Source organism: Nannobrachium achirus (assembly GCF_963921795.1).
Source record: "Nannobrachium achirus genome assembly, chromosome: 1".
Taxonomy (NCBI): domain Eukaryota; kingdom Metazoa; phylum Chordata; class Actinopteri; order Myctophiformes; family Myctophidae; genus Nannobrachium; species Nannobrachium achirus.
In genome coordinates this window covers 7,233,163-7,250,088 of record NC_137810.1, presented here as the reverse complement: position 1 = coordinate 7,250,088, position 16,926 = coordinate 7,233,163, and the positions used below count along the sequence as shown (strand labels likewise).

General features: G+C 43.8%; 1 protein-coding gene across 1 annotated transcript in view; it reads right to left on the bottom strand.

The window, feature by feature from the left end:
• Positions 1 to 16,926, bottom strand: part of reps2 (RALBP1 associated Eps domain containing 2) — a gene marked incomplete at both ends in the record, with an annotated part of 102,837 nt that overhangs the window by 15,354 nt on the left and 70,557 nt on the right. The window contains 2 exons of the mRNA XM_080754899.1: positions 8,449 to 8,771; positions 11,461 to 11,547. Of these exons, the coding sequence (XP_080611025.1) occupies positions 8,449 to 8,771; positions 11,461 to 11,547 (410 nt within the window). The remainder of the gene's footprint in view (positions 1 to 8,448; positions 8,772 to 11,460; positions 11,548 to 16,926) is intronic.

Genomic DNA, 16,926 nt, shown 5'->3' with positions numbered 1-16,926 from the left:
AGCTGGCAGTCTCAAAAGGTGTTTAGAAGAAAAACTAGACCAGGTCAACCTGGTTGTGCCAGACCCCCTGTCTGTCATCATCATTTATGACATCATGCCTTTTGTAGGCATGTCATCATCATGTCATCATCATATATACCCTTTATATAGAAAACCCGGACAGACAGACCGACATTTGCTTATGTAGGCCTACCCATTTCATGGGTCTGGCAAACATGGCACACGTGCATATCTCCTTATATGGGCCGTTCTGTCTGTGACATCAGCTATATGGTGATGTCGGATTACATTTGACACCGGGTGAAAAAATGGGTTACAAAAATCGTGGGATAAAATAATTCAAAAATAAATAAATAAATAAATAATATCTAACTGATTAAAGCTCTTATGTGGTGTGGACAAAGTGGTGCGTCTCCAGAGACCCTAACTCACTGAAACCTTTGCCACACTATTTACTGATAGGAGAAAGAATGATTGCATACATTATGTGGGGGTGGGCAAAAGGTCCTTTCTGTGTTTGCATGTTCCCCCGTGTAACATGCAGTAGTCCTGGTCCCTGTACTGCCTCTCCTTGGCCAGCCGGGGCGCCTGATGCAGGGGAAAGGAACTGGTTGGAATAACGCGTTCCCTTCCACGTGCTACGTCCTACTGGGGAAACTCCCCCCTTTCAGGTGATAAGAAGCAGCCCGCTCACTCCTCCACATGCACTGAAGGAAGCATGAGATCAGTTCGGGGCTCTCCCCAGGCGTGGCAGAGGGAGAGCAGGGCCCAGGATTACAGTTTAGGCAATTGGCACTGGGTGAAAAATGGGTTACAAAATAGTGGGATTTAAAAAAATAAATGTTTTTGTTTTCCTCGACAGCTTTGACCTCCTCACTTCTAACAGAATGAATGTGAAATATAGCTGCAAGCAGCGATAAAGTGGCCAAGGCATAAAAAGCAGGAAAGCAAAAAGGCATCAAGGGAAAGCAAAGAAGACATCAAAGAAAAACTAGAAGCAGTGTTCTTCCGAACAGGACTCCGGCAGGTCAGGTAGGTTTTTTTTGGCCTACTGGTGACTCTATAATAGGCCAAAGTGAAAAGGGTGCCACGCGTTCTTGGGCCTTTCACGGCAATCGTACGCTGCATGCGGGATTTGAGGCATTTTGTTCCAAAAATGTGTTTTGCTAAAGTTGACCCGCTGGTGGCGCTATAACAGGCCAATGTGAGAAGGGTGGCATCTGTTCCTTGGCCTAGTGGGAATGTTTGTGCAAAATCTCACACACATAGCAGGCTACGTTCATGATTTGAGACATTTTGTTCAAAAAGGAGCAATCCTGCAAACCTTGGAATTCAATGTTAGCCAATTAGATAGAATATGATATCTGACAAATCTGTCATGATTACATCACTGTAGAGATACTGTGTACTGATTTGTGTGATTTTCGGATAACATCTGAAGGAGTAATATTGAAGAATGTGTTTTACATACTGTAAGTCGGCCTTCTGGTGGCGCTATAAATGACAGATGTGAAAAATGCAGGGCACAGGTTTTTCCTTGGCCTCTGGGAAGTGTGCATACAAAGTTTTACACTAATCGGTGGTTATAGGTAAAAGCACAAATTGGCCTCTACACAACATGTATGCAAAAGACTGTAGGCCTATATGCAACAGACATAAAAAAAACTGTGATACTATGCACCTGGACAGTTTGATGATGTACATAGTAAGCCTTGCTGAGCTATGAAGACCATATGAATCGGCCAGGCTATGAATCTCATAGGAGGAGCCTATCTCCTGTTTCTGTAGCGTAAGGCAGCTTGATGTACAAGTACACCCCCTGGACATGACGCTAGTATGTCGCAGGGAGTTACCCCCAATCCAACCCTTGATGCTGAGTTTCAAGCAGGGAGGCACTGGGTCCCATTTTTTAGAATCTTTGGTATGACGCGACCCGGGTTTGAACCCGGATCTCCTAGTCTCAGGGCAGACACTCAAACCACTAGGCCACTGGAGCTGGTACATGATATCATTGCAATCCTTGAAAATCACAACATAGGTGTAGACATGACAGTTTGTATTATAATGCTTGTTTCAGGATTTATGAAGCAAAATACATTATTTAGTAATGGCGGATATTAAAATACGCATCAAGGGGGGTTGGGGGACATTTATAGGAAGGCTCCATATCAGACATTGTTCAAGGAACCAAACTGTAAAGTCTACCGAATGTCAGGGTATTATGCTTATATAAACCCCAAGCGGGATTCGATATAACGACCTTCTGCATGAAAGGCATATGCCCTGACCACTACACTAGGCAGCCACAGGATCTGTTAACCATGTTTGTTTAAAAAAAAAAAGTTCTATGTAGGCTGAGTACCTTGATTTTATTGATTTATTTTTTATATTTTGGAGGCTTGGGGTGAAATCAATCTGAGTAAATGTAATCTGAGTATTTCTGACATTTTCGAGTGATCAAATTTTCTTTTACTCAAAACAGAAAAAAAACGGCCGGTAGAGAAGGGCTCATTTTAAACACTAGAAGCTGGAGTCTAGTCGGCGACCTGGCCAACTCGGAACAATGTAAATAGGGAATGAATGCCCCGCCCTTTAATGCAAACCCCATTATACCTGTTTTCATAGGACCCGTTTTGACCATCTGTCTGCCTGTGTCCATTTATGCCCATATATGGAGATATCTGTATCTGTCTGTCTGTCTGTCGGTGTCCATTTTATGTCCATATATGGAGATCACTGCAGTTATAGTTCTGGGTCCATTTTATGCCCATATATGGAGATATCTGTCTATCTGCGTCCATTTTATGCCCATATATGGAGTATCTGTCTGTGCCTCCAACTGTGTTGCAGACACAGTGCCGGTTCCCCCTTTAATGCAAACCTCATTATACCTGTTTGCCTGTGTCCATTTATGCCCATATATGGAGATATCTGTATCTGTCTGTCTGCGTCCATTTTATGCCCATATATGGAGATCTTTGACCATCTGTTTGCCTCTGTCCATTTATGTCCATATATATGGAGATATCTGTATCTGTCTGTCTGTCTGTCGGTGTCCATTTTATGTCCATATATGGAGATCACTGCAGTTATAGTTCTGGGTCCATTTTATGCCCATATATGGAGATATCTGTCTATCTGCGTCCATTTTATGCCCATATATGGAGTATCTGTCTGTGCCTCCAACTGTGTTGCAGACACAGTGCCGGTTCCCCCTTTAATGCAAACCTCATTATACCTGTTGTCATAGGACCCGTTTTGAACATCTGTTTGCCTGTGTCCATTTATGCCCATATATGGAGATATCTGTATCTGTCTGTCTGCGTCCATTTTATGCCCATATATGGAGATCTTTGACCATCTGTTTGCCTCTGTCCATTTATGTCCATATATGGAGATATCTGTATCTGTCTGTCTGCAATCCATTTTATGCCCATATATGGGGGCATTCATTTTATGCCCATATATGGAGAACGCGCGTGCCCGTGGGACGAACGGTTCTCGAGATACGCGGATTACATACATACACACTCACAGAGATTTTTTGTTGACTCATGTGGCGTACGTGATGTCAGAGCCATTTATGAAGTGATGTCACAATGAGTCAGAGCTTTCGCCGATTTCCTCCGGAACAGCCTGATGTCAACAATCAACCCCGCATAAGGAGATTCCGAACGTTTCGCGCCGGTTCGGGAAAACCGCGCGTCGGGTCGCGGCGGGGAACGCGCGTGCCGAATCTGAAGCCGGTGGGACGAACGGTTCTCGAGATACGCGGATTACAGACACACAGACAGACAGACAGACAGACACGCAGAGACTTCTCGCATTTATAGATAGATGAACGTGATCTGGAGTTAGATCAGACGTGTCAACATTAAAGAGTTTGACGTATGCACATGCCATGGGTATCCAGGATGTTAACATCAACTCAACGCGACGTGGGGTTTGAACTGCCAACCATCCGTATACCAGGCACAGGCACTGACCACTACACTACTGCAGTCACACATTATGGACCTGTCATTAAAAAAAAAAAGAAAAGAAAAAAGAAAAAGTTTCATGTAAATCTACAGTAGTTGTGGGGCTCATTGCGACCGTCAGGGAGCAGTTTACTATGAAAACCTCCACCGGCCGTCCGTCCGTCCGTCCGTCCGTCCGTCCGTCCGTCACACGTCACACCTTTGTTTGTGTACGGTGTGATGTCATATATCTTCAGTATGACATCACACCACATGTGTACACAAACCTTTGTGTACGTTGCTGTGGCAACAGTCTGTTGTTGCTGGTCTGTTAGTGTACGTTAGCAACCACCTTAGCAACCATGGTTTTACCCTAGCAACCAACTGTTTACCCTAGCAACCAACTGTTTACCATAGCAACCATGTTTTTTTACCCTAGCAACCAACTGGGCATAAAAGGGATTCTGTTAGGGATCTCCATATATGGGCATAAAAGGGATTCTGTTAGGGATCTCCATATATGGGCATAAAAGGGATTCTGTTAGGGATCTCCATATATGGGCATAAAAGGGATTCTGTTAGCTGTTAGTGATCTCCATATATGGGCATAAAAGAGATGCTGTTAGGGATCTCCATATATGGGCATAAAAGGGATTCTGTTAGGGATCTCCATATATGGGCATGAAAGGGATTATGTTAGGGATCTCCATATATGGGCATAAAAGGGATTGTATCCCAGATGATGCCCTGTACTTGGGATTTGTTGATGTAAATGTTCACATAGAGTGTAATAATTGGTAAAACAAACTTTTGGCCTATTTGATTAGGGAGTCTTACTGGTTTTAAACATGAACGTGATCTGGAGTTAGATCAGACGTGTCAACATTAAAGAGTTTGACATATGCACATGCCATGGGCATCCAGGATGTTAACATCAACTCAACTCGATGTGGGATTTGAACTGACAACTATCCGTATACCAGGCACAGGCACTGACCACTACACTACGGCAGTCACACATAATGGACCTGTCATTTTTTTTTTTTAAGAAAAGAAAAAAGAAAAAGTTAGTAGTTGTGGGGCTCATTTTAAACATGAACGTGATCTGGAGTTAGATCAGACGTGTCAACATTAAAGAGTTTGACATATGCACATGCCATGGGCATCCAGGATGTTAACATCAACTCAACCCGATGTGGGGTTTGAACTGCCAACCATCCGTATACCAGGCACAGGCACTGACCACTACACTACGGCAACCACACACCAGTAAGACTCCCTAATCGGGAGATAAGCGACCGTAGGTGGCTTATCTCCACAAATAGGGCTAAATTTTTTTTTTCCAAAATCTTCCTGATCCATGTTGATGACATGAGTGTAGACATGCTGTGTAGTGATATTCGTGATTTTAGGGCAAAAACTGTAGGAGCAGTGTCCAAAAATGTGTTTTAAAAATCGGCCTGAAGGTGGCGCTAGAATAGGGCCATGTGAGAAATGAGGGGTGGGGTCTCCGCGTTGCCTTGGCGGACGAATAGGTACCGGCCCCGGCTCTCCCGGACGCTCCTAGCCCGAGTTACGGCATTTTATGTGCGCTGCAGTGGCAGGGGGTCCTCCACTGGGGGCGCCACCACTTTTTCATCCGTTCTGGAGCACCAGGAGTCGGTGGTCCCCGGGAATTCCCCGTGAGCAGCCCCGTTGGGGTTGTCATTTGGTCATTTTTGCACATTTGGTCATTTTGTACATCTGGGGGTCCCCCAGGGACCCCCAGGTCCCTGGGGCTCCGGGGGTCCTTGGAGGTTGTAGTTTGGCAGTCAAGGAGTGTGTGTGCAAAATTTGGCATGGATGGGGGCAACGGTTGTGGAGATATGAGCAGGGCAAAAGTGTGACGGACTCACTGACTCACTCACTGACTCACTCACAGACAGCCGGTGGAGGTTTTGGTAGTAAATGCGATCGCAATAATGGACCTGTCATTTTTTTTAAAAAGAAAAGAAAAAAGAAAAAGTTTCATGTAATGTACTTGACGCCTTCTTTCAAAATGATATAGCGCCCCCCTTTGGCCAATTGGGGTAAGATTGGTTTCAGTGATATTTGGACTAACCCTTTACAGTAGTCCATCATGAAAATTTTACTTTGCATGTATGTTTTAGAGGCAGAAGAATAATTTGCATAAAACTTGCAATATTCATTAAATTATTAAAAAAGCATGTTTACATTTTTTAAAAATCCGATCTGACAGATCTTTAGATATTGGTCCAAAGTTCATGTAAAAAAAGTTCCGTGCACGTGACGCGAAAGTTCCGGAAAAAAAGCGGGTTTAAGTGTTTTACAAACTGCTCAAAATGGCAGAAAATCTAAGGACGGAGCGTACTTAACAAAGACACGGATGGCTTCCGCTTGAGTCAACGCGTGTATTTTTCTAAGGTTAAAGCATACAATAATGGTTAAAGTGGTTAAAATCTAACGCGACTCGGGCGCGTTCCAGGTATTTGAGAGTTAACAGTTTAAGTACAGTTAGAAGGTGGGACTAACCGCCCAGAGTTTAAAAGGTGTCGTATCAACCCTGTAAGACAAAGCCAGGGATCAAAGAGCGACCGCACCCAAACTCCAGAGGACGCGGTTGGTCATGCTATGGCCCATGTTAGCCCCTCCCTCCCATAAACATCACAGTTGCCATAAGTCAGCAGGACTATCATTTGAGCTGTCGCCACAGTTATTGATGCTCACCTCCCTGACTGAGTGGCCGTCACAGCTTTTGTTCTGGTCAGCTGTGTCTGACCAGTAGGAACGGACAGACGGACAGACACATGTGTCCAGGGCCATCATCACGCCGCGGCGGGCTGAGGTTTCGCACGCCACGGGCGGCGTTGCCAGGTCTGCCTATTATAAGGGACTTTTTGGGCTTTGTTTTTCTGTAGAGTATATTGTCAGTTGTGGGTTGCTGTTACTTTTTATTGGGCTTATTTCTAAAGTGTTGTTGCTTATTTGGGGCTTGAATTCCTAATGTTGTTTAAACCAGTGTTTCTCAAATATTTTAATATCAAGGACCTCCAAATTTGAATTTCAATGTGGCCAAGGACCACCATTTGAAAATAATTTGCACCTGAGACCCCCATACAAGATTTGTGTTGTTAAAATGTTTTAAATGTTATTCCAAATATTTGACCATTTTTCCCAAGATTCTTTGGCAACAGTCCGCCATTCCGAAACACCGCTATTCCGAAGCAGGGTTAGGGTTAGGTTTAGGGTTAGGGTTAGGGTTAGGGTTAGGGTTAGGGGTAGGGTTAGGGTTAGGGTTAGGGTTAGGGTTAGGGTAAGGGTTAGGGTTAGGGTTAGGGTTAGGGGTAGGGTTAGGGTTAGAAGTCAACGTTCGGAATAGCGGTGTTTCGGAATGGCGGGGTGTAACCGATTCTTTTGGAAATTGCATAGATCTACAAGCTCTCAACATGCCACAATGCAACACGTTGAGAGCTTGTAAATCAGCCATTTCCAAATAGCGATGTAAATGGGATTAAAGGGATAAAACTGAGCGTTGCTTCTTATGGGCCTGTTTTTGGTTAGACCTGGTTTGCTTGTTTCTCTCACCCAACCTGGCACTGCTGGCCAGAGGCAGCATCAGCACGCGAGGAGGGTTGGATTTCCCACAAGTGAAGGGTTTTCACCTTGTTCTCAATGCTTTCTCTAAACCACTTGGCACAAACAATGACTTCAAGAATTTCTGTGTATTTCAGATCTGCATTTTTTTAAAAGGGTCAACATTGTGTGTACAAAGACATATACTTTTGGGAGAAGCACGTTTCTATGCACCGCTTATTTGGAGAGAAAAGAAAATGCAACTCCATGCAACTCTGAGGTTTCTTTTATCATTTCTTCTGCACATTAATTTTACTCTAATTTGTTTGTTTTATTTTTACTCATAATTGTGCGTTTAAAAAACTAAAGGTGGCCTTACACTAGCAGATAATCGGGGCATTTAACAACCCTCTCGAGTATCGGGCAGGCTGCGTCTACATGGGGGGCGATCCTAGGGTATAAATGTCTTCTAGTGTGAGGGTTCAAAGATCCAATCTTATTATTAACCCTGCCGGTCGGAGCCACCCCGACTATTTTCAAAAATCGTTACTATTTATCTGAATTGCTACTGATATGGACCAGCACAGCGGGCGAGCAAGAGAAAGACAGTCGCTGGGCCCACTGTTCGGCCACAAGGGACGGAGACAGTTGTTGCCGATAGCCCGATGATCTGACGAGGCGTGTATTGGTGGATCTGACCGTCTCTCTCTCGCGCGCTCACACACACACACACACACACACACACACACACACAGATTACACAGTGCCACAGATTTTTTTAATCGTGTAGTAGTGTGCATGTTTGGATTATCTGGTAAGAGAATCCTAAACGATTATCCTGTATAGACCAGATTTCAATGCCCCGACTATCTGTTAGTGTAAGGCCACCTTAAATCAATCATCAGACGGGACTGACTTTTGTGCAGGCTTGGCAGGCAGGTTGAAGGGCGTGGTCAGAGTGGGCGTTCCCTCCAGGCTGTCTGGGTGGTACTTCCTACTGGGCAGGTTGAAGGGCGTGGTCAGAGTGGGCGTTCCCTCCAGGCTGTCTGGGTGGTACTTCCTACTGGGCAGGTTGAAGGGCGTGGTCAGAGTGGGCGTTCCCTCCAGGCTGTCTGGGTGGTACTTCCTACTGGGCAGGTTGAAGGGCGTGGTCAGAGTGGGCGTTCCCTCCAGGCTGTCTGGGTGGTACTTCCTACGAACCGGCTTCTGAGGGACCAGGCTGTTCACTGCTGTCACGTCCTGTAGAAACAAACACAACACAACATCACACCACCTGGACTACACAGGCATGTCCTGTAGAAACAAACACAACACAACATCACACCACCTGGACTACACAGGCACGTCCTGTAGAAACAAACACAACACAACATCACACCACCTGGACTACACAGGCACGTCCTGTAGAAACAAACACAACACAACATCACACCACCTGGACTACACAGGCACGTCCTGTAGAAACAAACACAACACAACATCACACCACCTGGACTACACAGGCACGTCCTGTAGAAACAAACACAACACAACATCACACCACCTGGACTACACAGGCACACACACACTGTAAACCAACATGATGTGTTAAAGTTGTACCATGTAACTTTTTTTATAAAACAAATCTTAAAATTGTCCTAACTCTTAAATCGCTAAAGTTTTAGAACACCCACTTCGTTATTTTCAGCTTCTGAAGCCTTCTCTTTATATGTTTTCTATGATCCTGACCGGGGTCCGGTTTTCACGCAAAAATTACGTCATCATACACTACCGGCCAATCACAGCGAGGGTTATACACTGCCGGCCAATCACAGCGCATCTTGAAGTGGGGTCGCTAGGCCATATTTGTAGGCGCCCGTGTGTCTCTATCTATACTCGGGTGAAACACTCCGTTTCTCCGGAATGCCTGAACGCACAGGAACCAGGGACCCCTCTAAAGATAGATCTCGGCGAGGTGGAGGCAGACGTGGGGGTGACGCGGGGGTGTGAGGCCCGGTCCGCGGCGAAAAACGGCCGAAAGACGCGGACGCTACTGACCACTAGTTGAGCAACTTACACAGTATAGCTTTAACTTTATTATTATAAATAATTAAAGGGAGCCTCCGCACACTCAAAATCTCAGGCATGCCTGAAGAAGGTCTATGACCGAAAGCTTGCACTTTGTCTAAACTGAATATAAAGAACTTGATTTTGTACTGTTTTGAGTGTGCGGAGAATTACTTAATTTTTCATCTTGCTCGATTTTGCCTCCAGCACCTCATCTACTGGCAAATGAGCTTTTTCAATAATGTCAACTTTATTATTATAAAAAAGCTTTATAGGCTTTTTGGTGACACCTCTGGTAGCTCTGTGGTCATTACAGTGTCCGTCTATGGTTCCATTAGAACTGCGATTCCCAGAATTCAGTTCACAAACGAAATCTCCGTCCCCAAAACAAATGACGCATGGTCTCTAGAACAGAGAATATTTCTGAAAGCAACAGCAAACGATGTCAGAAAAATTTGTTTTAACTTTTAAAGGTGCCTGCATCATTTTGGCGTGATGATGTCAGAGGCCCACACTATTTTTAGTATTATTTAAAAAAGAACAAAATAATCCTGATCTCTATACTGCCTCCCCCTGGCCTGCCGGGGCACCTGATGGAGGGGAAAGGAACTGGTTTGAATAACGTGTTCCTTCCACGCGCTATGTCCACACCAGGGAATCTCTCCCCTGTCAGGTGAAAAGAAGCGGCTTGGACGCATGAGGTCAGTCCGTTGTCTCCCCAGGTTGGCAGAGGGAGTGTGGCACCCAGGATTACATTAGATAATTTGCACAGGGTGAAAAATGGGTTGCGAAATCGTGGGATAAAAAAAAATAGAAAATGTTGAATGGCTATATGATTTTTTTTTCTATAATTTATTTAAAAAATGTACTCAATATGACTTTAAAGAGATATTTCACTTTCAAACATTTATTTATTATTTATTATTTATTTATTTATCTACTCATGCTTTTTTGTTTTACCCCAAAGTTGCTGGATTCAGTATTTAGATATCTGATATTCATTTTTATCAGACAGCCTATATACTGTATCAAACTACATTTTAACTACCGGTATGTTAGATTTATTGAAAACACACGTCCTTGGTTCTGGCGACTGATGTTTTCCTTCTAATGATGGGGACATGTTTTTTCAATGACGTTTTTCATTGGTTTGAAGTTACAAAGGGTTTTATATATGTATGAAAATGAACATCAAATCAAATCAATCTTAAAAACTGGCTGGGGAGCTCACAAAAGCCTGCGTAGACATTAAAATTATACTAAATATGTTGGAAAATTAAATTAAATATCCCTACGTTAATTCTGAGAGTGTCCAAATGTGGGTTTGGACACTTGGCCACTCTCAGGCCCCTTTTCCACCAGGGTTGAACCGGTTCAGTTATTTTCTTTCCCACCTAATATTGAACCAGTGTTTCCACTGACAATGAATTGGTTCAGAACCCTAAAAGCTGTTTCGGAATCCAGTAATCTAGAAGGGAACCAGTTCTCAGATCAGCCAACACAGTGATGCTGACAGAACCCCCGATAAAAAAACCCCAGGACAAAAATCCACTCGTCCTAGACAATTTGCCCTCCTGGCCCCCAAAATGCATACAGTGCCCATGTTTACCTATGTTTCACTTTCAGCATTTCGTTGAGCAACCTGACTGCCTGGGCAAAAAAACTATTACTGAAACGAGTGGTGGGCGATTTGATGCTCTGGTAACGTTTTTTGGATGGGAGGAGTGAGAACAGGGAATGGGTGGAAGAACGGGGGGTCTCTTTGGATTAAAAGCGTCTGCTAAATGTTTAAATTGTAAGTTATTTTGGTGGAAAAGGGGCCTATACGAGTTACAGGTCCATTTGGTTCCATTTCCACACGGTGAGGTGTTGGCGTTCTGACCTGTAATGGAGGTCCGGTCAGGTCCTCTGTGCTCCGTCCCACCCTGCGTAGGGGACTCTTCTCCTGGGGCTTCACGCCCCTCTCGTCCTGTAAGCACACACCACAGCCTGCATCAGTTACACCCCACAGCTATGGGACACAATGCTAACACACACCCCACAGCTATGGGACACAATGCTAACACATACCAGAGGGAAGAGACCGGTCTCAGGCAGGGGGCGTCACAAGGGGTAGGGAAGTGGGACTGAGTTACCAGGGCCCAAGGTGGAGGGCCCCTAGTAACTTTATTAATCTGCTATTGAAAAATAGCAGATATACAAGCTCACAGCGCGGTTGCGAGCTTGTAGATCTGCCATTTTTTGAAAAGTTGTGAAAATGTGTGCAAATCTTTGAATATGTATTTTTTTAAGCGAACATTTGTAACTTGCTTCTGGGGGGGTCCCTGGAACGAAATATTTTGAGATGGGGGTCCGTGGCCAAATACATATTATACAACAGGTAGTCGGGCTCTCAATGGAAAACTAACCAACCGTGCATATAACGAGCACAGATGCACGGTCTCTCATCAAGTAAAGAAATCAGCTGCGTTGGTCACGAAAGACAGCAAGCGCTCCTCTCTCCCCACACTATGCTAGGTGGCTGGCTAGCGGTTTTCATGTGACGTTCAGGGACATAGTAGCTAAATGTGGCATTAAAAAATTACAAATTCCTATCGAATATCTTAATTACAATGAAATGAAGTTGACGTGTTTTTTTATTAAGGGCAACAGTTGTATAATCGCAATATTACACTCGAGGGTCTGCATATAACATGGTTATCCTGCACTCCAGCCCTACCTAAGGAACTCGCCTGTCGACTCGTTCCTGCGGTAGGCTGTCGTGCAGGATAACCGTGTTATATGCACACCCTCTCGTGTAATATTGCTTAATCATCTTCAGGGTCCTTGACATGAAAACGTTTGAGCACCACTGACATAGAAACATAAAAAAAATTAAAAATAGCAGATCTACAAGCTCGCAGCGCGGCACTCGGTGCCGCGCTGCGAGCTTGTAGATCTGCTATTTTTCAATAGTTAACATTCATGGGGGGCCTGCAGTGAATCCTTGTACCCGGGGCCCAGAGTTTGGTGTGACACCCTTGCTTTCAGGATATTTTCATAAGTGTCATGAATGATGTCCCACCCAGGACATGTTGTCATGTTCTCTGTCAGTTAATCATCATCGGGCAGCAATGTTCCCTCCAGGCTATGGGATATCATCCCTCTGCAGTGTGCTGACCCTTAGGGAATGCCCCGTCTATGGGAACAGCGGACAGCCACATATAACAATAAACTTTCACATTAATAATAATAATAATAAAGTCACAAAGTGCTTAACAGAAGAAATCGCAAGACATGACATACACCAATAGGCATGACAGGCAAGTTCTAAACACAACATAAATCAATAAACACAACAATAGATAAAAACAAAAAACACATAAAAACTGTGAGAGTTAAAAGCAGCTTTGATGAGTAGATAAAATAGATAAAAACTAAAAAATACATAAAAACTGTGAGAGTTAAAAGCAGCTTTGATGAGTTTTCAGAAGAGATTTAAACCGAGACTCTGCAAGCCTGCATGGTCTCCTGGGGCAAAGGCAGGATAGATGTGAACAAATTCTGTTTTTCGAATTAAGTTTTATGTCCTATAGCAGGGTTAGGGTTAGCGTTTTCAGGCCAAGGACCCCTTTGTTGAGAGAGAGATGAAGCAAGGACCCCCACAACCTGTTAATAAATGGTAAATGATAAATGGTGCATTTATATAGCGCTTTTATCCAAAGCGCTTTACAATGTGCATTACATTCACCCATTCACACACACATTCATACACTGGTGGCGGTGGAAACCATGCAAGGCACCAATCAGCTCACCGGAGGCAACTTGGGGTTCAGTGTCTTGCCCAGGGACACTTCGACATGTAGACAGGAGAAGCTGGGATTTGAACCGCTGACCCACGGACCATTGGCCAACCCACTCTACCTCCTGAGCTACAGCCGCCCCATCCCAGCCGTTAATAGATTCCATTTAGTTGCATCTTTTGACAGAGATCATCAGTGTATTTTGGATTCATGTCAATTTGTGTTTTCAGATATTTAACCGCTTGAATCGTCAATACTACTGTACTTATTCTGCTCTTTTTCCCCTCTACACCAAACCTCTTTGCCGAAAATAGCCGATCTACATGCTCACAATGCCTGGCAGTGCGAGGCGTTGTGAGCTTGTAGATCTGCTATTTTTAGCTAAAGTTCTCTGAATATGTAGTACAAACTACTGCACAGTTAGATTGTATATGGTCATGAAGTGTGGGTCATGACCGAAAGTATAAGGTCGCAGGTGCAAGCAGCCAAAATGGGTTTCCTAAGACGAGTGGCTGGTATCTCCCTTAGAGATAGGGTGAGAAGTTCAGTCACCCGAGAGAGACTTGGAGTAGAACCGCTGCTCCTACACTTGGAAAGGAGTCAGCTTAGGTGGTTCAGGCATCTAGTACGGATGCCCCCCGAGCGCCTTCCTAGGAAGGTCCTCGATGCACGTCCCACTGGGAGGAGACCCTGTGGCAGATCAAAGACCAGATGGAAGGACTATATCTCCAAACTGTCTTGGGAATGCCTCGGTATACTCCCTGAGGGAGTGGAGGAAGTTGCTCGGGATAAGGAAATCTGGAAGTCTCAGTTGGAACTGTTACCCCCGCGACCCGATTCCGGATAAGCGGTTGAAGATGGATGGATGGTTCAAATAACGTCCTAACCTTTCTTTCTCCCCTGTCAGCCAGCCTACAGGGCCTGAGGAGAACACTGATTATCTACAGCTGGTCTTTTGGGAGATTCCCAATAACAGCAGAGAGAAGATGGGAGACGCAGCCTTTATCAATAAAGCCCTGAGGCTGTGGAACTCAACACCTAAAGATACCAGGAAGCAGAGATCATCTCTGTCAGGTGGAAACCTCATATGTCCAAAACTGCTACTTTTCAGGATTCAAATTAGAAAATAGCAATAGCTTTGCGACGCGTTTTGAGCTTGTTATGTTATGTTATGTTTATTTTATTTGACATGGACATCACAATCACATTGGACGAACCAGATGCATTGATCAAAGTGAGTATAGCACAAGTGCTAATTTTCATCACCTGTCCACAAGAGGCTTAACTATATTACAGTAATACAAGGGGAAAAAAACACATCCAATCAAGTACAATAATGAAAAATAATACTAATCTAAAACCCAGTCAAGTACAAAACAATATGTGTTCACTAATAAGAACTAACATCAGCACTATCTGACCCAAAACATCAGCTTGTGGGACTAAAGAAAAACATAAGTAGGCAGTACAAAAGTGAGGCCAGGAGTGTAAAGCTAGTTACAGTAAATGCAGTAGTAAATGCTTACTTTTGAACATATCATTGTTGTCCTAATATTCTAATGAATGCCCTACTTGATCATACTGCAGTGTCACCACAAATCAAAATAGCAGATCGACAAGTCAAGTAAGGGGTAAACCTTTGGAACTCATTGCCTACACTTTTAAAACTGGAGATGGATGCAAATGTCTTTTACAGAGGATTAAAGTTATGGTTGAAATCAAATTAACTGTGCTCACATGAATAGTTTCTGTTCCCGACTTGCTGTTTGAATGATTATGCAATCTGGTTCTATAGGCTGTTCGAAAATAGCCGATCTACAAGCTCTGTGGGTTTTATAACTATTGATCCAATGTAAAGTATTAACAACATCTTGTGACTAACAAATAACTAGATTGAATCAACTGGAACACTGTTTTTTTCCCCTTTCTTTCTGAAAAGTAGACGTTTTGGACATATGTGGTTCCCCCCACATATGTCTTGTTTCACAAGATTTTCTTGTTACTTGCAGGGGAGGCCATGTGGAGGCTGTCGTCTTCTCCCCCACATGGACATACATTAAGGCCATGATGAGATGTCATGGGAGTGTAGAAGTGTAGAAAGTGTCATGTTCAGAGATGTAGTCCACCTAGCCCTGAATAGGGGCTGGAAACATGATAGTCATGTATATGACCATCATGTTTCCACCTCAACCTCGCATCCAGTGGGGTAGTCATAGCGCAAAGGTTTGAGCTACAAACGTCACATTTCAAAAACAAAGTGCTTACCCAAGTCTCATTTTGCTCAGAAAGGATGCCGTTCAATGATAATTACATGCCTCTCCCGGATTGTTTAATAAAAAACATTTCCTGTATTTCCCCATCTAGTGGAGAGTCGCCATCTCCGTTCACTACAGTGAGCGACCAGAGACGACACAACTCTCCACTAGAGGGGGAAATACAAGGGAAAACAGGATAATTTTTTTATTTTTATTAAACAATCCGGGAGCGGCATGTAATTATCATTGATCGGCATCATTTCTGAGCAAAATTAGACTTGGGTAAGCACTTTGTTTTTGAAATGTGACGTTTGTAGCTCAAACCGTTGCGCTATGACTATACCCCACTGGATGCGAGGTTGAGGTGGAAACATGACGGTCATGTATTCAGGGCTATAGAAGTCCACCATGCTGTTTGGAGGATAAATCAAGCTGTTCCCCGCCGGGAGGAAGGAAGTGATCTAGTGCTCTCCAGCCGTGGCTTCCTGCCTCCTCAGGGGGCGGCCATGATGGATGAGGCAGCTTTTTATTGTACACCTCACTGCTGCTCGTGCTTCACTCATTACTCCCTCTTATAGATGATGCATTATGTACTGTAGTGTTAGCAGCACCTGCTTCCATGTCACCAGGGAATGAGGCTTGGTATGTACATGTACAGGTCATTGCTGTCGGTCAGAAACTTCCACTTTTTAACGTTTTGTGTTTTTTCATAAATTAACTCATTTGTTTCCCTATCCTTGCATTTAAATCCCTATTTAAATGCAAGAGAAGTGTAGTCTTGCCTGTTGCTGCGAGTTGGACTAAAAGATGCATATCAAACACATTTTTCAAAAAATAAGCAAAACTACGCCTGCATCAAGGGTTTTATTGGGTAGGTCCTGTCGTAGATTAGAGTTTATGATCTACGGGTTATGTGTGACGTTATAGCGTAGATCATGTGTTCATTGATTATATTAATATCTAGGTCTTTATGATGATACTAATACCTGATAGTTAGGAGTAGAGAGGCTTTCAGTAGGCCTCAGTAGCTGGCCTATCTTGTTATGGTACAGCTCGTTCCAGAGGCCTTGAAGCCACACAGTATAACTCTAGTGTCTGACCATTCTTCTGGGCAGAACTACCTTACCACTGCCCAGAGTGTTAAACTGTACTTCTGTCCATGATATCATGTTACATAAACTTGACCACACCACCACCTAATATAAGTGTCTTGTCTCCTCATTTTCTAATGATTATTGATTGATCTGAATTCCACCACAGTCCTAAAATTATGTCCTTGAGCGGAATTGTTTTGGGTTAAAACTGATTCCG